We start from the raw sequence: 20,761 nt of genomic DNA on the forward strand, positions 1-20,761 counted from the left end.
GGGGACTAACTAGCGCACCTAGCAGGCAGCTGTTGAGGGGTCGTGGTGCATGCCTCTCCCGCTGCTGCTGGCCCTCTTCCGCTCACGCATGTCCTGTGGCTAGGCTCGAGCTGCGGCGCGTGTCCTGTGGCAGACCGTGGTCTGTCGCCCCATCGCAGGCATCAAGGAGTTGGAGGTATGTGTATCACCGTCTCCAAGTGCTGGGAATGGGGCTGCACCCCCATCCCCCACACTGCATCCCTCCCCGTCCCAACCCCTCCACGCTCCCATCCCCCTCAAATAAGGGGGTCAGAGTCTGGGACGGTGCTCTGGGGTGGGGCTGAGAGGTTTGGGGTATAGGAGGGTGCTCCAGGCTAGGACTGAGGGGTTCAGAGGACAGGAGGGGGATCAGGGTTGGGGCAGAGGCACTAGGAGGCTTAAGGGTGCAGGCTCCAGGCAGCGCTTACCTCAAGCAGCTCCTGGAAGCAGCAGCACGTCCTCCCTCCAGCTCCTTTGCGGAGGCGTGGCCAGGCAGCTCTGCACACTGTCTGGTCCGCAGGCGCCACCCCCACAGCTCCCATTGGCCGTGGTTCCCAACCAATGGGAGCTGTGGGGGCAGAGCTTGGGGCAGCATGTGGAGCCCTCTGGCTGCCCCAACACATAGAAGCCAGAGGGGGAACATGTCGCTGCTTCCTAGGAGCCCTGTGGGCGCCCGGAGCTGGACAATCAATGGCCCGCTCGGCGGTGCTGACCAGAGCCACCAGGGTCCCTTTTCCAGCGGGTGTCCCGGTCGAAAACCAGACACTGGTCACCCTAGCCGCACGAGCCTGGCACGGGACCGAGCTCCCCTCCAGCAGGGCCACGTGGCAGCGCGGCTGGAAGGGGGCGCGGCCGACGGCTCGGGGCGCCAGGCTCCGCGCAGCGCGTCGTCCCGCCAGGCGCGGTGCGGGCGGGGCCGGGCTGGGGCGCCCGCCACGAAGCGCGAGCGAGCGGCAACCCGCGGGCAGAGGCGGCGGCAACAGCAAGGCGCGCTACGCACGGCCGCCGCCCCGCCCCGCGCGCTGCAGCTGGGCAGCAAGTCCCCGGCGGCCGAGGAGGGGCCGGCTACGCTGCCCGCCCCTTCTGCAGCGGGGCAGAGGCGGAGCGCGCGACAGCGCGTCACCACAGCACCGCCCCCCTCCTGCTAGGCCCCGCCCCTCACATGAAGCCCCGCCCCGTCCCTCGCAGCGGCGCCTCAGCCGCGGCGGCCATTTTGTGGCGCTGCTCGGTCGGTGGCGCTGGGCTCGCGCGGGGAGCGGGGCCCGGGCGGCGATTAGCTCCTTTCTAACCCTTTTTCCATACAGATTCCTCGGTAAGGAACCGGCAACGTCCAGGCCGGGCTCGGCCCCGTCCCGTCCCCTCAGTGGCCCCTTCCCCGCGCGGCAGGGCCCTGTCTCGGGGGCCTGGGCCGGGCCCGGCACGGAACGCATTCTCCCAGCCGCACAAAGGGGGGAGGGGCAGGGACTGGGCGGCTCCTGCTCCTGACCGGGGCGCGGGCCTCAGCGTGCCCGTGTCTCCGCCCGCGCTCGCAGCGCTCCGTTTTCGCCCGGGGCCGTAGGTGCGGGCGCCGCTCACGGCCCGGCTGAGCTGCGCGGCTCGGAGCGGCCCGTGCGAGTTGCGCGGCCTGTGCGCGGGGTAGGCGGCGCGCTCGGGCGGGCGTGGAGTGCCCTGGCCGCGGAGTCGTGTTTTCTTCTCGCAGACAGCCAGGCGGCTTCCGCCCCTTTGTGCGCTGGGCTGTTGAGCGTGAGCCCCGTCCCGGCGCGGGGCTTTGGCTCCAGGGGCCTCGGAGCGGAGGATGGGAAACAGGAGTGAGCTGGATACTGACTCGCCTTTAACGTGCTCGCGTCTCGGGGCGCTCGTGGGTGATGGCTCCCTCAGTGCGTGCAAGGAGTGCTCTGCCGTGACCGTGACAACAAATTGACGTGAAGCTTGTATGCCTTTGGGAAGGGGCAGAAATAAAAGCAATGGCACTATTAGGTTGTGATGGTGATGTTTGTATCCTCATAGGCCAGCTGGATACAAGGTGTAAGCACAACACTTCTTACTTGGTGAGCTGACTACAGCATTTGTGGCAGTCGAATTCTCCTTTGTGGTTCACATTGTTTCACCGGTTGGTGTGTGTCAGAGGATCTTGGCATGCCTTAGCTCTAATTCATTCTGGTTTGAATAGGCTCATTTCTCAATCATAGGAAATACAACTAATCATTACAGCCTCTCTTAGAGAGACAGTTGGGTTATCCACTGTTGATAGTGGACAGGAACAGTTGTGGGCATCTTTCAGTGAGAGGACCTGGAGATTGCCTCTTTGCTCTTAGCTTTACAAGAAGCCTTTTGCTCTTTTCCAAAGTGAATATGCGGCCATGATGAAAAAGGAAGCTGTGCTGGAAAAATTATAATATGTGTTTCTATCAGTTTTTTCCCTAGAAAGACTGTAGGGAGGAGGAGTTGGCAAAAGTGAAGTTTAAATAGGATAAAATGCCCTTATCGCTAACATAAGGAATGTAACTGTCTGAAAGATGTTTATGTAAACTGGTATTACTTTAATCATAACTGCAGATTGTTGATGTACTCAGAACTACTGTAGCTTTTTCTTAGGTGCTGTAGAATATAGGAAAATGTGTTTCAAAATGGGTCCTAAGAAGAATGCATCTAGATTCTGTGTTAATACAGGAGGTTGGACTAGATGTTGGAATCTGTGAAACACGAATCTTTTCTCTGAATTTTCCTCTTTCTCTGTGGGAGAAAATATGTTGGTTCTTGCTGTATTATCTTGTGTCCTTTAGGCTTGTGTATCTCTTCAAGCTTCCCTTCCCAACTCTCACTGCTGGGGTTAGGCAAGTAGATCAGTGTATTTTTTCCCACCTTTAGAGAACCTCATGGCTTATTTTCACTTGTGACCTAAATAGGGTCTCATCCTAGTCTCCAGTGGATATTTGTCTACAGTGCAAAACCAATGGGGAATGTGGCAGAATTGAATTTTTTCAAGAAAGGCGTAAATCTAGAATTATGAGGGTGATTCAGATCACAATTGTCAGTTCTGTATGGAAAAGCAGTTCCCGCTTCTTACTTCATTTGGTTGTGTATGTAGGTAACAGCCTTGTGAGCACCAAATTGACATGAAATAATGTCTCTTCGTGACTTAAAGTGCTCTTAAATGTGCTCTTTTAAATGTTCTGATTCAAGATCTAGAAAATAACTTAGATTTGTCTAAACAAATCATGATGTTGGCTAATGGTAAATTAATTATGCTGGATGGGTACAATACGAAGTTCAAACGTGGTAGACTATTTGAAGAACGCTATTGGGTTTTGCATACTATAATGTGGTATTTTGTAGTATAATGTATCTTTAGTGCGGTATTACTTTAGTCTATTTTTATTAGTTTTAGGTTTCTAGATAAGTGTACACAACTGGAATGCTTTTTGATCTGTATAGCGGAAATGTTCTGAATTATCTGGAATTTCTTGGTAAAATGTTGCTTCTGCATGAAAGATCTATTCCAAATTCATACTTAAATAGATGAACATTTGTGTGAAAGCTGTCCTTCAGGTTATGTCATATCTTTTTGTATTGGAAATTACTTTTTGAAACTGGCCACTCTTTGGAGTAAATAGCAGATTCCTAATTTGGGGTTGTCTGGTCTTGAGTCCTCTTTTTTAAAATAAAAAAGCATGGCTTTGTTTTGGAGATGAGTATATTTGTCATTTTAATCGAAAGTGTAACTTGTGGGACTTCAGTTTACATATTTTTCTCACTTGTAATTTTGCTGTTGGTGTCCTGTTTCCTGAAAGGTTTTTGACTGTGACTGCTTATTTTAATCTTTTGATAGTGAATTCTTCTAGATTATATGCAGTACATTTAACGCCAGTTTGTGGATGCATGTCAATACTGAATGTTTACAGCAGATGCCCCCAGTGGTCCAACTTCATGAGAAAAGGGCAACTAATTCATACTTTTTCTGATTACGTTTCTCATTTTTTTTCTTAATATATTTTTCCGTAGGTACTCTCCAGAGAGTCAAGAGTATTGTGTGAGGTGGTCTATTAGGTAATGGAATAGTTGATAAGTGATTTTTTTTCAGACATACACACACATTTCCAGTAAAACCATATAGCTTTTTTGCTCACTCTTGTGATCCCTGGAATAGAAATTTAATAATCTTGAGTACAAAAAATGACTGGCATCTGACTCTTGTATTGCATGTTAGATTAGGGTTGTAGACTACAAACAAAAAGGCATGGGTTCCCATAGTACCGTATGTGAAAATGTGCGTTTTCCAAAGATGAGACTTTGACGTGTGTCTTAGCTGAAAATTTTTTGCTGGTTCTTGGAAGGATGTTGGTCTGTGTAGTTTCTAGAAGTGTTTATCAGCTGCAGCATAAGGTACTGTTTTGCTTAGGTGGGGCTAGGAAGGTGCAGAATTAAAAAGCAATTGACTTGATAGTGTTAGTAACAAATGGTTTGGGTAAGGTTTTATTATTCAGTATCAGGATTTGATTCTGCATTGTGAGTTTTGGGGGTCAGGGGTGTGACCCTTGCCTTCTAAAGATACATTGACGGGTATCTGAAAAGGGGAAAAAAAAATTGAGATGTTAAATTCTGTGTAATGAGTGTCTTCTGGCTTTTAATTTATATGTATTCTTCTGCCAAGGCATACTTATGAGTTAATATTTGGTAACGGTAACAAAGTATAATTAAGCAAGTGCAATTATCAAAATGTAAGTGTAAGAGATTAACAAGTGTTTAAATTTTTTGCACACTTAGTTTTGTGGTTGGTATATGATGCAGTGCTTTGTGGTGGCCTCAAACCTGAACTTCCTTAATATACAGTTCATTGTGGACCGTTACTGCTGTTGTGTTGCCTGAATTGATTTTTGCCTCCATTTATTCTTTATTGCAGTCTAAAAGTTGGTTTTAATTGGTTGCCCACAGGATTGGCTTGGCTTCTGCTACTTATTAAGAAAAAAACATCAGTCTCTGCAGGTAAGAGATTTTTGACATGAAGATTTCTTTTTATGCGTGTTGACTACATGTTAAGAAATATTCTTAACAATTATGTGGAATATATGAATTGGTATAAAAATATTTTGGTCAGTAAAAATTGCGTGTGCGTGCACACAGAGTTTGGCTTTTTAGCTCCGATTCCCATTGGGAATGGTTGTTATGGCAATGTTGTCCTTGTAAATGACTTTTCTGCCATATTCTGAAGTAGTGCTGTTTTATCAGCATATGGTAGTTTTGAATACTCTCTCCAACAATTTTCCACTGTTTGTAAATGTAGGTATTTGCTGCAGACAGTAGTTCTGCATGTTCCTAAAAGCTATAAATATCAATGTGTAAAATATATACTATTTGGGTTCTTATAACTAGGATTTGCAGTATTTAGAGAGCTCGGATATATTTATTTCTGATAAGGTATTTAGGCTTTTCTAATTTAACAGGTGAATGCTAGTCCTTGGGGGAAAAAAAGTCTGCTACCTGCCCAGTTCTAGCTATCATTAGTCCCCTGACACATCTCGGGCTAGATACCTTCAATCCTTCCTTCAGCATCAATGCTATTTTGCCTTCTAGACTCTGTCCAAGGATTGCCAGACACGTGCGTGTGTTGTTGATGGTACTGTAGATTAATACTCAGTAGGGACTAGGTTGAGCCTTCTAAACTTGTGTTTATACCTGTGAACTACATGTAAATTCAAAGGTTACTCCAGTCCCTTCTCTGTTCAACGCTTTTTACATATGGCCTTAAATTACTTCTTATCCTCTCTGTGTACCCAGTTTCTGTTAATCTTCCTGAAAGTTACACATTGTCAGAGTATAACACTTACAAATATTGTCCTCTTATGTGTTGCACACTTATGATAATAGCAGTTATTTTTGAATCTGGAAATACAAGTAATTGTCTATCAAGATAAACATAAGTTTTTAATTGAAATGATTTCTTAATTTTAATTTAAACTAGATTTTTATTTGCATGTGGGTAGTTCTTCACTTTCCATTTTTAGTCATAAATTGCTAAAGTGGATTTTATACTTTAGTAGAATTTCAGATTTTACATAGACGCTTCATACTTAAAATGCCCACCTGTACTGCAAAAGTCAAGATGAGGGTCTTGGCTCATTGTCATCCTTAAAATGAGAACAACATAACTCTGAACACAATTGATAAGCCCACACTATATTTGCAACCATCACCTATTGAACTGGAAATGCTTTAACCAGGCCATGCTGCTCCATCACGGTTTGTAGTTTGAATCAATGGGATTTATGCATCTAAATCACTTAGGTGCTTTTGAAAATTCCACCCTTAAGAGCTTAAGTATAGGCTCCTATTTTTTGTGAATTTGGGCCTGAAAGTGGTTTTAGGAGTTCATAATTTTGTTACAGTGAAATTCTAAAATGTTTATATTAAAATTGAAGCTGTTTTGTTTTGAAATGACAGATGTTATGCAACTAAGAAGCTTATCAAAAATACAGTTTTAACACCTGATGTTGCAAGCACTTATGGACATGCTTTACTTCAAGCACGAGTAGTCTCATTGAGTCAAAGCATCTAGCCATTTGAGTAAAGTTGGATCACCTGTTAAGTGTTTGCATGATCAGGACCTTAATTTTCAATATTTTAATTTTTTTTACCTATAACAGTTTTGTAAAATTCAAATAAGAGATCCTACCAGGAGTGATTTAAAAAAAACCCCTGCATTTATGATTGTTAATTTTAAATTACAGAAAGAGTTTATTTTCTGTAATACATAAGTCTTACTTTTCAAGTTGGAATACCTGAATCCCATTAAAATTAATGGGAACTGGGAATCTGAATCCTAGTCCCTCTAAATAGGTGACTATGAAAATATCAAGCTAAAGTAAAATTTGTTAACAGATTATTAGCAGTTAGACAACTTCTGGCCTGTTGTCCAGATTCAGGATAATAAATGTAATTGTCTGGCATCCATAAAACATTGGGTCTTCAGAATGGAAACCATAATTTTAAAAAAGCTTCAAGCTTATAGTTGCAGTGATAAGCTTTCAAATGCGATACAGCACTGTCTTAACCTGAAATGACAGTTCGAAGAGGCCTGAACTCCTCAGTCATCTCAATGACATGCTACCTCTGAAACCTACCAATGATTACTTAGGGACAAGATTATAAACTAGATATGCAGTGCAGCATTTGAAACAAATCTTTAATTTTCTGATTCAGTTACTGCATTTGAACATGCTAGAGTTACTGCATGCATACATGAGAAAATAGAGACCCCGCAAATGTGATGTATTTTTTTAAATGGTGTGATGTCAGTTGTAATTCTTTGAATCACAGGTAGTTATGATGTGGCCCCTGGTGTAATAAAAATGCTCTTTCTCTCCACAGAATGAGTTTGACACTTTTTTAAAATATCTAGTAAGAAATGTAGCTTGGATTCTAAGTACATCCTTAAATCTTCCGCTGCTTTGGAGAAATTAAAAAATATAAATTGCACCAAAAATATGTAATTACTAACCACTTAAAATTGTACAAGTAGAAAACCCATCCGAATCACCTTTTTGTGTAAACATTTTTATTTGTCAACAGTTAATGCTCTTATCCATTATTGTGACACTCCTGGTGTATCCTTGAGGAGGTCATTATGAAAAAGTCAGTGTTTTCCATTTGACAGAGGATAAAATAAGTAGTGGAAAAACGTGCGATTTTTGAGGGTATATGGGTAAAAATAATACAAATATATGTTTAATCTCTTTACGTAGCAGATAATGCTGAGGACTTGTCTCTTAATATTTAACATTTAAAAGTTGGTGTTCCTGAATACCTTAGTTGGTTGTATTACATGATTTTCAAAACTAATCAGTGCTGTAATATGGACGCTCTTGGGCCCCTAGCTTTTTAAAAATAGTTTCCTGTTAAATATTTGTAATTTTGGCACGTATTTAAGCATCAGGTCCTTCTAATATGAATTTTATCCTGTGATGTGAAGCACAAATTCCCTTTTTTATAACAGTTCAGTAATGCTGCTTTCCTTAAATTTGTAAGGATTTTCATTAGAAATCACTGGTTTTGGAGATTTGTAGCCTTATTTAAGGATCGGTTAAATTTATGTTTCCTTAAAATTATGTGGATAACACTTCCCTTTTTAAAACGGAGAACAAAAAAGTTTTAAATGCTAACATACTATTGTAGAAATCATAGCAGTTTTTGAGTAATACAGGGTTTGACAAATGGTTTACTTCTGTGATGTAAACACTTCTGCTGTTCAGAAGAAAATTATACCATTACCCTTGAAAAATGGTTGAGCAAACAAATTTAATTTTCAGATTTTTTACTATAAACTTAAAAAACATGTTGTAAGACTTCTAGAAAGTATTGAAATGAGACAAATGGCCAAACTAAACACATTCCAAAAGTTTAAAAAATATATTTTACCAAAAGACTGGAAAGAGACTTACTTTTAAAAAATACTCACTTAAAGGGTGGTGAATATATCTTCCTTTACAATTACGCTTGGTATTTCTGTGGAAGAAAGTGTTTTCTTATTGGTAAATACCAATATGTTTTCATGTATTCCACTTTATTTAGATCACATTTTCTGTTGCCTTAGCAGTTTCAGTCCCTTCAATCTAGGAAATTCTGGTACTAAAATGTAACCAAAGCTAGAGCAGCAGCACAGCAGATAGTGTACCAGTATAGTAGGTAGGGCACTGCTTGTTGCAGGTAATTAATATCTCTGCTGTTGCCTTTAAGGAGACAGGAAGCAGAGGGGGCAGCCACACTTCTAATGCCAATTAGGAATGGGGCAAAGCCTACATAATGTTAAAACCCATTGCTGATGGTGATTAGGGGGGGAAAAGGGCAGACTGCAGAATGCTTCAAAGGATAGAAATGGCCTTTCTCCAGTTAGAGTGAAACACAGGCTGCTTGAGAGCATAAAGTTAGGTGCCTTTGATCTGTTGGCCATAATGCACGGGACTGCTCATTTCCCCCCAAAATGGTGGTAGCCTTCTGTTTTGCCTGAATATTTAGTTCAACCAGTTGTCAATGTGGATATTCTTTGAATTTTCTGTAACAGTGCACAGCAATATTACTCAACAGTTCAGAATGGGAATTGGAGAATAAAGTCTACATCAAAACTGCTGGGGGAACTTAGGGAGGCAAGCGTAACTGAGTTTGAATTTTACTTGTACACTGAGAAATATTGCTTTTAGTGTGGCAGAAAGTGCTGTGGGATCTTATGATCACAATTGATTAGGACTTTAGTTTTACATCCAACTTTGGTGTGACATCTTCGGTAGCACATTGCCTCCTAATGCTGCAGAAGCTCATCTGGTTTTTAATTCCCTTATGAATATCTAACACCACTTACTGTGGCATATAGGAGTTTTCAGAGGTTTTCATCCAAGTATTGAACGGGCTCTCATTGCTTAATGAGGGAGCTAATGGGATTCTAGGGGAGGAGAGGATCAGGTGAAGGAAGATGCTGGTAACTACCCAGGACAATAAACTGGCTTCTGAATCAGGGAATTGGGGTAGGCTTGGAAAATCTAAAGCACTGAAACCTTATCCTCCTGCTAAGTGTTTGTTTAGATTAGGAAATAACTTGAGGAAAACTAAGATGTTTGAAATTAGGTCAGAATTAGCTAAACTTTTTCCTGGTGTATGTATACACAGGTTAGCTCCCTTTGTCTAGGTTTAGCAGGATGAGGTCAAACCTAAAATTCCTCCATGGTTGACCTCAGCTAGTTAAATTGAGGTTAACATATTTTACTTGTGGCCTTGGTCTGGAGATTTAAGATAAAAATGTAAGCATGTCCTAGCTGACATGCTAACTGTCGTTCTAAGTCTAGTTTAGACAAGACACTCTGCCTTTTACACTTGCAAAACTGGGTAAAGACAAGAGGGAACCTAGCTATAATGCATGTTAACATAACACCTTTATATCCTAGGGCCTTTTGTCTATAGTAGCAAAGTAGTTGGGGTTAACTAATGAGCATTAGCCAACTCCAACCTAACCTTGATCTCTCTTCCTAATCAAGTTAAAAACCATAGCACAAGGTTATATTTCACTGTGTAGCCTGTACCACCCCCAGTGGTACGGTGGGAAGGGTGACCACTTCTAAGGAGTGATGACAGTTCAGACTGTCCCTCACTATCAGTATGATTCACAGCCTGCACTGTGGCCCCATCCTTCTCCAGCTGGTGTATGAGTTATGGCCCACAGTGAGAGGTAGAAATTTATTTCTCTTTGCCACTGACATCGACCTTTAGCTCTCAGGTCCAGAATAGATTAGGAAAATAGTGTTTTAAAAACATTCACACTGCTTTTAAATATCATTTATCTTGTGTAGGTTAGGAGGTGAACTTAGAGTTGATCTCAACCTGCTAACACATATTTAAAGGTCTTAATTCCTGTCTACACTAGATGCTTAGGCACCATTTTAAAATGCTGGTATTTCCCTAGTCTGGACAGGCCTAAAGGGAGAAAGAAGGATGGAAATGGCTAAAGATTTAGGTCAAGTTTATTAACAAATGAATTAGGCCTCTAAATCCAGAGTTAGGCACCCAATTAAATGGCCTAATTCTAAAGAAGTGGCGAGCACCCAGTTTTCCTATTGAAGTCAGTGGAAACTGTTGAAAACTTAGAAAATGTAAAGCCATTGAGTTAGTGGGTCTGACTTCAGGCACTCATCTTTGAGAATCTTGGCCTTAAGGTTTACATAATTACAGTCACCTGGGATAGCATATAGCTGTGCCCATGTCCTGGTTCTGATCCACAGATCATTAGGCCTTGCTCAGGCTTTGCCTTTAGGCAGCAAGTGAAAGTTGGGAAAATACTGTTTATAAACTAGTTTTAAATAATGGAGTTTGTAGTTCTGGGGCAAGTTCCATTAATAAAGTGTATCTGGAAGCATATTGTTTATGGGGTAAGGCTCAAAGGTCCTGTTAGGATTGGGATCCTATTGTGGTAGGTACTGCATTAACACAGAGGAAGATGGTCCTTGTCCCAAAAAACTTAACCTCCCCCCCTCCCCTCTTGTTTTTGGGGTAGGGGGCGGTAAATGTGCTGTTTAAAATAAAAAGAAATTGAAAACTGTGATTAAAAATTTGACCAAGCTAAATTTAAGGCTATGATTGATTCCTACTGATTTCCTTTCCCTCTCTTTGTAAAGATTTTGTAGTTAAGATCTGTGCAAAAGAGAAGGTCTTAAACTTTATTCAATAGTATTGCACTTTTTCTGTTCAGTCAGAGCACGAGTCTTTTAAGTATACAAAAGTGTCTTCTTGTTTCAGTAGTCTTCCAAGATTCAAGGTGTGCGGTACATTTTCTGCATGTGATCGCTGAAGTTCAATTGCTTAGCTGAAACATTAATTTTTTTGTACATTCCACTAAATATTGAACCATCTGAAGTAACAGTTCTGATTTAAACTCATTCTTGGTTTTTGTATTGACACTTATTTGGGTCTCAGGCTGACTTTCCTTTAAAATCTTGATTTAACAGATTATTTTGCAATTTTTGGTGCAAACCTTGAGTTAATCTTGTGTTGTTAATGTTTAATATTTTATTTGAATAAAAGTCTAGAACTTAAACATGCTTTAATTTTCAAGATGTCTTTAGGAGTGTGTAAACAATGTAGTAGATGGTGTCTGTAGGTAAATACGTGGTATCATAAACAGTAGTCTGACATAGCCGTTGCCTTTTCTCATCTGCAGGTGTGTGTTGTTTCAGCGCAGCATGGCTGTGGTCATCCGCTTGCAAGGTCTCCCGATTGTGGCGGGGACCATGGACATTCGCCACTTCTTCTCTGGATTGACCATTCCTGATGGGGGCGTGCATATTGTAGGGGGTGAACTGGGTGAGGCTTTCATCGTTTTTGCCACTGATGAAGATGCAAGGCTTGGTATGATGCGCACAGGTGGTACCATTAAAGGGTCAAAAGTAACGCTGTTGCTGAGCAGTAAAACTGAAATGCAAAACATGATAGAACTTAGTCGTAGGCGTTTTGAAACTGCCAATTTAGACATGCCACCAGCTAATGCTAGCAGGTCTGGACCACCGCCTAGTTCTGGAATGAGTGGTAGGGTAAACTTACCTACTACAGTACCTAATTTTAACAATCCTTCTCCTAGTGTAGTAACTGCAGCTACTTCTGTGCATGAAAGCAACAAAAACATACCCACATTCTCAACTGCCAGTATGGGAACTGCACCACCAAATCTTGGAGCTACCTTTGGTAGCCCAACGTTTAGCTCAACTATACCTAGCACAGCATCCCCTATGAACACAGTACCACCTCCACCAATTCCTCCTATCCCATCTATGCCATCTATGCCACCAATGCCTTCTATTCCCCCCATACCTGTCCCGCCTCCTGTACCTACGCTGCCCCCTGTTCCCCCTGTACCACCAATACCCCCTGTTCCTCCTGTACCACCAATGACACCTATGCCTCCCATGTCAGGAATGCCTCCTATGAATCCTCCACCCATAGCACCTTTACCTACTGGAATGAATGGGTCTGGAACAGCAATGAGTATGAACAGTGGCTTGAATCCATTGTTTATGGGTCCTATGAATCCTGTAAATCCTATTCAGATGAATTCTCAAAGTGGTATGAAACCTCATTCTATCAATCCAGATGACTTGTATGTCAGTGTTCATGGAATGCCCTTTTCTGCAACAGAATCTGATGTGAAAGACTTTTTCCATGGGCTCCGTGTGGATGCAGTACATATGCTGAAGGATCACGTAGGCCGAAATAATGGAAATGGACTAGTTAAGTTTTTCTCTCCTCAAGATACTTTTGAAGCACTGAAGCGAAACAGAATGCTGATGATTCAGCGCTATGTTGAAGTTAGTCCTGCAACAGAGAGACAGTGGGTGTCTGCTGGAGGTCATATAACTTTCAAGCAAACCATGGGTCCTACTGGACAAACCCATCCTCCTCCGCAGACGCTTTCTAGGTCCAAATCTCCTAGTGGACAGAAAAGGTCACGGTCAAGATCTCCTCATGAGCAGGGTTTCTGTGTTTATTTGAAAGGTCTTCCCTTTGAATCAGAGAACAAACATGTGATAGATTTCTTTAAAAAGTTAGATATTGTTGAAGACAGTATTTATATAGCTTATGGACCCAATGGGAAAGCAATTGGTGAAGGCTTTGTTGAGTTCAGGAATGAAGCTGACTACAAGGCAGCTTTGTGTCATCATAAACAGTACATAGGGAACCGTTTTATTCAAGTTCATCCCATAACCAAAAAGGGTATGTTAGAAAAGATAGACATGATTCGGAAAAGATTGCAGAACTTCAGCTATGACCAGAGAGAGGTCATGATGAATACTGAGGGAGAAACAGGCCCACCAAAGTTGTGTGCACATATATCAAATATTCCATACAATATTACAAAAATGGAAATCCTTCAGTTTCTAGAGGGACTGTCAGTGGAAGAAAACTCTGTACAAATTCTTGTTGATAACAATGGGCAAGGTTTAGGACAAGCACTGGTTCAGTTCAAAACAGAAGATGATGCTCGTAAGTCAGAGCGCCTACACCGTAAAAAGCTGAATGGAAGAGATGTTATTTTACGTATTATCACCTTAGAAGAAATGAGAGAAATTGAGAGAAATCCACCATCCCAAGGGAAGAAGTTGCTGAAAATGCCAATGCAAGGGAATGCAGCAATGCCAGGAGTGCAAAATGCTGGTGGTGATGAGCATTCCTTTATGGGTGGTAACTCAAAAGATGCAAATAATGGCCCTCCGTTTAATTTTCCCAGTAATTTTAGTGGGTCTAACACATTTGGTCCCCCTCTTCCACCACCAGGAATGGGTGGCTTTGGTGATTCTAGACCAGGAATGCCTTCAGTTGGAAGTAGTGGTTTACCTGGTGCCGGTATTGATGTCCCAGTTTTTGGGAGTGGTCCTAGTAATCTGAGTGGACCATCAAGTTTTGGAGGGGGACCTCAAAACTTTGGGAATGGGCCTGGTAATTTAGGTGGGCCTCCTAGCTTTGGTAGTGGCCCTCCTGGTATTGCAGGTGGTCTTGGACATTTAAGTGGACCTCCAGGGTTTGGACCTGGACCAGGAAACTTACATATTAGTGGACCCCCTGGTTTTGGAACAGGTTCTGGAAAGCCAGGGCCAACTGTCATTAAAGTGCAAAACATGCCTTTTACGGTATCAGTGGATGAAATTTTGGATTTTTTTTATGGTTACCAAGTGATCCCAGGTTCTGTGTGTTTAAAGTACAATGAAAAAGGTATGCCCACAGGAGAAGCAATGGTTGCATTTGAGTCTCGTGATGAAGCAATGGCAGCTGTTGTTGATCTCAATGACAGACCTATAGGTTCAAGAAAAGTCAAACTTGTTTTAGGGTAGCTGTTCATATAAAATGTTTGTAGAATAGATATTCATAGTGCTGTGATTAATTCATCCAGATTGTTTTTATAGTATTTCCAGGGTAGAACCTGTGGATTGTTTAAATTGCAAACAAATTTGTTTTGATAAGGCAGAGCACTGGTTTAACCATTTACAGAAGAATTACTGCAAGGATAAGTGTGCAGTGAATTTCCCAGTACGGCTGTGTGGAGAAGAGAGACAGATTCTTATTCACCAATAGAAAAAGTTTGCTAAAGCTGAATTGGCCACATAATGCTTATCAAGGAATCTAGATTGGTTTTATGTAGTTTTGGATAAGGGAAGTAGTTATGTATTAAGATGAAGTCAGTGAGTGGGTGCTATTGCAAGCCACTGTAAAACAAGATAGCTATTCCTAGATTTGGTTAAAAGCTGGCTGAATTTGCTTTGTTACAGGTCAAAGCTTTGTTTAAAATCCTGAATTTACTTTGCAACTGAATGAATTCTCAGTGTACACAGATTAACTGTTTTGTGTATGTACCTTTATTGTTTTTCAAAGGTTCTTGCTGTATGTGAACAGTCAAATTATGCACATTGCTGATGTGTCTACCAAACTAATTCCTATGCATATGAGCAGAACTGTTCTGTAAAATTCAAGCTGTTCTTTGTGGAATAACCTTTAGTTATTTTTATTGTTGCATTTAAAACTGTGCAGAATAAGACTTTTGCCACAAGTGTAGGTATAACCTCAAATATATTGAGTTGACTGTTTATTTAAAAATGAATTATAAAGTTGATGCCATACAAGCAACAACTAGAAAACACTCATCATTGTTTAAGTAGCTTGATTTGTTAGGATTACATAAATCAGTTGGGATAGGATTTTCAGCACTAGTTTGGATATTTAATGTTGTAGTTCTCACATCTCTGGAACTTCTCACATGGCATGTCGCATTTAAGAGAACCAAAGGGATTAATATTACTAGAATATTGGAGTCCAGTTAAAGTTTTAAGAATAGTGTAAAACATATGAAAGAAATTTTTGAAATTACCAGTGACTCTGAATATTGTTATGAGACACTTCAGAGACTAAATTTTATTTTCCCCCAAAAACTTGAATCTACTTTCATTGAGTTATTGTGTATTTTTTTTCAATAAAGTTATGTTGTTTAATTCCAGTTCAGTAAAGAATTGCCATTTTCTTTACTGTGCAGTAAAGCCTTTAATGGAGAATAGAGAATCAGAAAGCAATTTTACAGAAGAGTGAAAAATAGAACTCGCAGTTTGTCTACACTTAGCTTATTAAAAAATTCAGACTCTTCTCTTGGTCTGAAAATCCCACTGTTCCCTGCAAATCATTGTACTTAAACACAGCAGTCTATAAACTATTCTGTTTGTTGGTTGAAGAAAAATGGTGCCTTTTAGTGTTGCATATCATGGAACACTGAAGTACGTAGCCTGGCATAATTTAGAGGTGCAAGTGGCAACAGTTTTATTCATGTGGTGTATAGGAGAGATTTGAAAGCCTGTGCAACACTACATCCTGAGAGGATTTCACAGTACAGGAATTTTTGGAAGGATTGTATAAAGGTGTACTACAATAAAGAGGTGGTTGCATTACACAGATGCTTTTGTAATTCATGAGTATAATTTTTTTTTGACAGATCACTAGGTGATGCTCTCTGACTATGGAAAAGTGATGTGATTGTATATACTGTTTAAAATTAAGCCTCCTGTTAATAAAACTGTCTCTGAACATTCATGTTATGCATTTTAACAGTCTTTGGGGATATTGTTTCAACAGCAGATTTTTTTTCCTCTTTGAAAGGCTGAAAGTTCTGTTACTGATGTCAGAAAGATGGGATATTTGAATAGGAGACAAAATAAGTCTTTCAGTTTATTTTTTTCAGTTTTGCTCTGTTCTTAAAACAGTACATTTTTATTAAAATTTCATATTATATTGCAGTTATTTGGGTGCTGTTTCTTCATATTTCATACTAGAATAAAAATATTGAAAAGGAAACCCTGCCTTCATTGTTCACAGAATTAATTGAATTAAGAATTTATTAGTATGTGGCTTGCAGAAACTGGTGGTAACTGTATTTCAAGCTTGAATGAATCACAACAAAGCATTTCTTGTTGTGAAATGTAATTAAACTACTGCTATCTGGAATTTGATTCCTTGTATATCTAAGATTTAATACAGTGCTGTGCATCTTGCTCCTCTTGGTATTTGGGTGTGGGATTTTTGGTATACGTTTCAAAATACTCTAGATATTGCTTTCACTGTGAAACATGCTTGTACACATGTTCCTTCAGACTTTCTAACAAGCTGCAGGTTTGTGTTGGAAATCTTTCATTTTCTGATTATTTTTAATTTTCTGTATGGTCTAAAGACTTGTAAAGCTGTTTCATAAGTTGTGCATTTGTAAAAGCTTTAATTCTGTTTACAAAAATTTATGTAAATGTGTTGTATTTGGAAGAGGAACTTTCTAAAGAAGGGTTTGAGTTTTCTGTTCTGCATCTTGCCAAACAGCTGATATGCTCATTGTCCTTTAGTGTAATGGGTTAGTAAATATATCTGTGTAAAATATATACTTGTAAGTAAATCTGTGGATTTCTCCATAAATATTAAGAAATCCTATTTGCCTAGAGAGTTTTGAGGTATATTTTGTATAAACACTGTAGGTGTGCACTTTTACAGTAGTTAAATATATTAATTTCTTAAAGCTAGTGTAAAGTATGCATTGAGCTAAAATTAGTTGAAAATATCAGTCATACACCAAGTTGCCATAGCAACTTTTTCATGTTAGACAAACTGTCCCAAACTGTTAAAATCAAGGTAATGAAAATTTAGGATACCATTTATCCATAACTTAAACTTCATACAGAAAAAAATCTGAGCTTACAGGTGTCAGGTAGCTAGCAACAGTAAGAGGTTGGTAGATGATGGTGGCAGCCTAGTGGACGTTAGTTATTAACAGTAGGTGCTGCTTGTCAGTTACCTTGGCTAATTTGAAACCATAAAAACAGAAGTTATTAGTCGGAAGGGTCTAAATATCCGTGTCCCTTCAACTTGTAAAATTATCACTCAGAAAAATTTATCATGTGTAAAAATATGGCAGTTAATTAGAAAATATGAATCTTGGGCTTATTAGTAAACAAGTTCAACAGTGTGTAATTATATTTTTATTAACACCTTATTTAAAAAGAGGCTTATAATTGACAGGGAAGAATTGTTGCTAGCAGGTGCCATGATATTAAATCTAAGGTTTTTTCTGTTTTTAAAGTAGTCTTATTTAATAAACATGTTAAAAAAATAAAGCTGCTGCTTTTAATACTCCAGGAAAGAATGTTTCCTTGCACAACAAATCGTATTTTGGGAAAGCTAAAACTTTTTATTAATAAAGGAATACTGTCATTTAAAAAATCTAAATGTTAGTGATTGGGGTTCTGTTGGTTTAGAAAATTGAAGGTTATGTCCTTTACAGTAAAATAAGAGCAAGAGTATCCTTTTCATAATAGGTTTACACACACAAATGTCCATCCTCAGAGTTTATCCGGAACAGAGAGGGATATGGGTAAACCAACAAGAGTTTATGCCAGATTACACTGAGCTCTTGAGAGAATTCCACAAATAGATCAAGAGTTTTTTGCTTTATTTTGACTGCAGTTTAGAACTCACCTGTGTTCTCTTAAGAACACGTGAAAGAAATCTTATCCAATAGCTGTTATATATATTTCTGTGGGATTTTTTTTGTAGAATAGGGTATGGAGTTCTTAACAAAGAACAAATTCATCTCAGTTACCATAATAAACACTTTTATTAATTCCATATCAATTCTTATTCATTTGGTTTTAAATTCTGTGTTGGAGTTTCCTCTCTAATTTCTTAAAGTTAACGATTGAAGTCCAGAATCAAAGGACTTCACTTTTTTATACAAATCTGGAATTTAGTGTAGGTGGAAGTCTGCAGTCTTTATGTCCTCTGCAGTAAGATTGCTTGATTCTAGTTAATTATTTTTAGTGAGATTCAGTAGCTGGACTAACATCTGGAAAACATTTATATTTAAACTCAAAAGATGCTGTCAAACTGAGATTTTTTTTTTAAATTGACTTCTTTCTAAAATATTTGCTCACGCTTTAGATAACGTACATGATTTTAAAAACGGGTTTTCTGCTCTCCTGCTTGTTTATTAAAACGGAGCTTTCAGAATGGAAAGTGTGTAAGTCTGAGAACAAGCCACCCCTCTCCCCCCTCCCCTGCAAGCTCCTGCCTGCTGCCTCTTCAGTTTGTTTAGCTGCTACTGGAAAGCACTCTTGCAGGGCCTTGAAGAATAGTGATGGGGACCTCATATGCACAGAGCAGTGCTTGATGTCATACTAGTGCATGAAAAGGGAGTACAACTAGCCATCAGCAGAACAGGGAAAGTGACTGTACGCTAAATGGTGTCATGCACAAAGTGAAACTTGAAAACTTTTTTCTAATTATTTCTAGTTATAAGACCTCTCCGTTTTAGGTAGGCACAAAATTGTAAGATAGTTTTCAAGTTATTTCCCTTTAAGGATTTTCCCTCAAAATGAAAAATCTTTATCAGTTGCTAGTATTCTCTCCATAAGTGAGTTTGGTGGCTCTTCTCCTGCACTGTTCCTTCCTGGTGTCTGCTCTGGTGAATGTGCTGTAGCTCCTTTCCATAGAGATGATTTTCCTGACTCAGTAGGTCTCAAGGGTTTATTTTTTTCCCCCAATAGAAAAGGGCCTGAAATTTCCATGTTCTGGGGAATACTTCCCACCCGCTGCATCTGGATGTTCTTGTCTCAGGTCTTCTGTCATTTTGAGTCTGAATATTGAATTGTCTGGTAATTATAGTTTTATAAGCTTGCCTCTCCTTTGTTTTAATGCACTTCTCTCTCTCAGTGCTCCAGAGTGTCTCAACATATGGTTCATGTGCGTCAAAATGGATGGTTTAGCCTACACCCTTCATTTTCTACATTGGCAAAGTTGTCTCTGCAGGTTCCTGTATGTGGTGACCCTCAATTTTTTTAATGGGCACAGTCCCTGTGGAACAATGTGTACGTTTTTTTCTTTTGCAGGGGGGAGGGGAATGAAACAAGGTAGCTACTTCTAGGGACCTTACAGCATCATAGATCTGAACTTAAATTTGCTTGTTTTCTCTGCTTTCAAATTGTGGCATGTCCTCATGTTGTATATGAAATGGTCCTTTGCAAATGTAGTTCCCAGATGTTTCCCAAATGTACTAAAATAAGCTTTGGAGCCCAGTAAAAGATACTTCCTCTTAAGAAGATTGACTTGCACCAACTCAGTTTTTATAACCCTTCAGCTGAATACCCATTTGAAAGTGAAAAGATGGTTTTATGTTTCCCCCTTTGGAAACTTATTTTCCTCATTTCTTATTACCTTTTAACTACTGTGGCCTTTCCTCACTTCATCATTTGTATATTAGTTCACTATGGAGTTACTACAGCTCTGGGAATAGGGTTTAATGAGTATTCTCCTGGCTGGCTCCAAGGCTGTGCAGCACAAAACTCTGCAATGAAGACAGTGGATGAAAAGTACAATTTCTCTAGCCTCTACAATAGAAGATGTGTAGGATCTGACACATAATGCAGTGAATACAGGAATCTTCTCCTACCAAAGTACTCTTGCTTTTCACGCTTTGCCTTTTGGACCTATCACTATAGAATATATATAAATGGTGACTTGAAAACTTCATGATACAGCTGTTCTCCATCAGTAGAAACCCAATATTCAACCAAAATTGAAGGCAGATTTGGGTGGAAACTGAAAGTACAATTGAAGTCTATACTAGTTAAAATAAAAACGACAAACAAAACTTCTTTGGCTAACTGCGTGAAATTTTGAACTGTTTCCCCCGCCCCTTCCCATCAAAAATTCATAGTTTTTTGTCTAGCTTTCAGAAACTTAAAAGACTCTCATTGTGATAATATCTTCTACTTGATCTTTAACTTTCAATCAGGACTGTTCCATAGTTGCTGAAATTTGCTCCAGAATCTAAGCGTTTATTTAAAAAATGTTTCTAACTCTTGTGGATCGTTTAACTAAAGCAATGTTCCCTGCTTTGAAACAATACATATGAAGGGTGTGCAGTGCCCATATTCATTTCAGTGGAAGGTTTAACTCTGAAATGTAAAGATGACCACCTAACTATCTTCATTAGTTCATTGATTATTTTGGTAGAAACATCCAGATATTGTGTCTCATGATACTAATGTGTTCCATTCTATACATTTGAGGTAGGCAAAAGCCACAACTGTGCCCCCTTCTGACAGTCACTACAGTGATATGCACTGGCAATTAAAAATCTGCTGCTGTACAATGAAAGCTGAATGTCATTAATGCTGTCCCATCATGTTTCTAAAAAGCA

At 40.0% G+C, this 20,761-nt stretch overlaps 2 protein-coding genes across 5 annotated transcripts in view; both read left to right on the forward strand.

The window, feature by feature from the left end:
* The first annotated feature begins 1,192 nt into the window (after positions 1 to 1,192).
* Positions 1,193 to 20,761, forward strand: part of CPNE1 (copine 1) — an 87,539-nt gene continuing 67,970 nt past the window's right edge. For 2 of the 4 annotated variants that reach the window (XM_074970412.1, XM_074970407.1), the window contains exon 1: positions 1,193 to 1,330. The gene's annotated coding sequence lies outside the window, so the exon portion shown is untranslated. Of the gene's footprint in view, positions 1,331 to 4,955; positions 5,002 to 11,719; positions 11,857 to 20,761 lie in introns of those variants that run through there. The other 2 variants (XM_074970409.1, XM_074970408.1) reach the window with 2 other exon arrangements.
* RBM12 (RNA binding motif protein 12) lies at positions 1,284 to 15,158 on the forward strand. Its single transcript, XM_074970406.1, has 3 exons — positions 1,284 to 1,330; positions 4,919 to 5,001; positions 11,714 to 15,158. The coding sequence occupies exon 3, from the start codon at positions 11,736 to 11,738 to the stop codon at positions 14,373 to 14,375; it is 2,640 nt and encodes an 879-aa protein (XP_074826507.1). The 5' UTR covers positions 1,284 to 1,330; positions 4,919 to 5,001; positions 11,714 to 11,735; the 3' UTR covers positions 14,376 to 15,158.

Source organism: Natator depressus, chromosome 13 (assembly GCF_965152275.1).
Source record: "Natator depressus isolate rNatDep1 chromosome 13, rNatDep2.hap1, whole genome shotgun sequence".
NCBI lineage: Eukaryota > Metazoa > Chordata > Testudines > Cheloniidae > Natator > Natator depressus.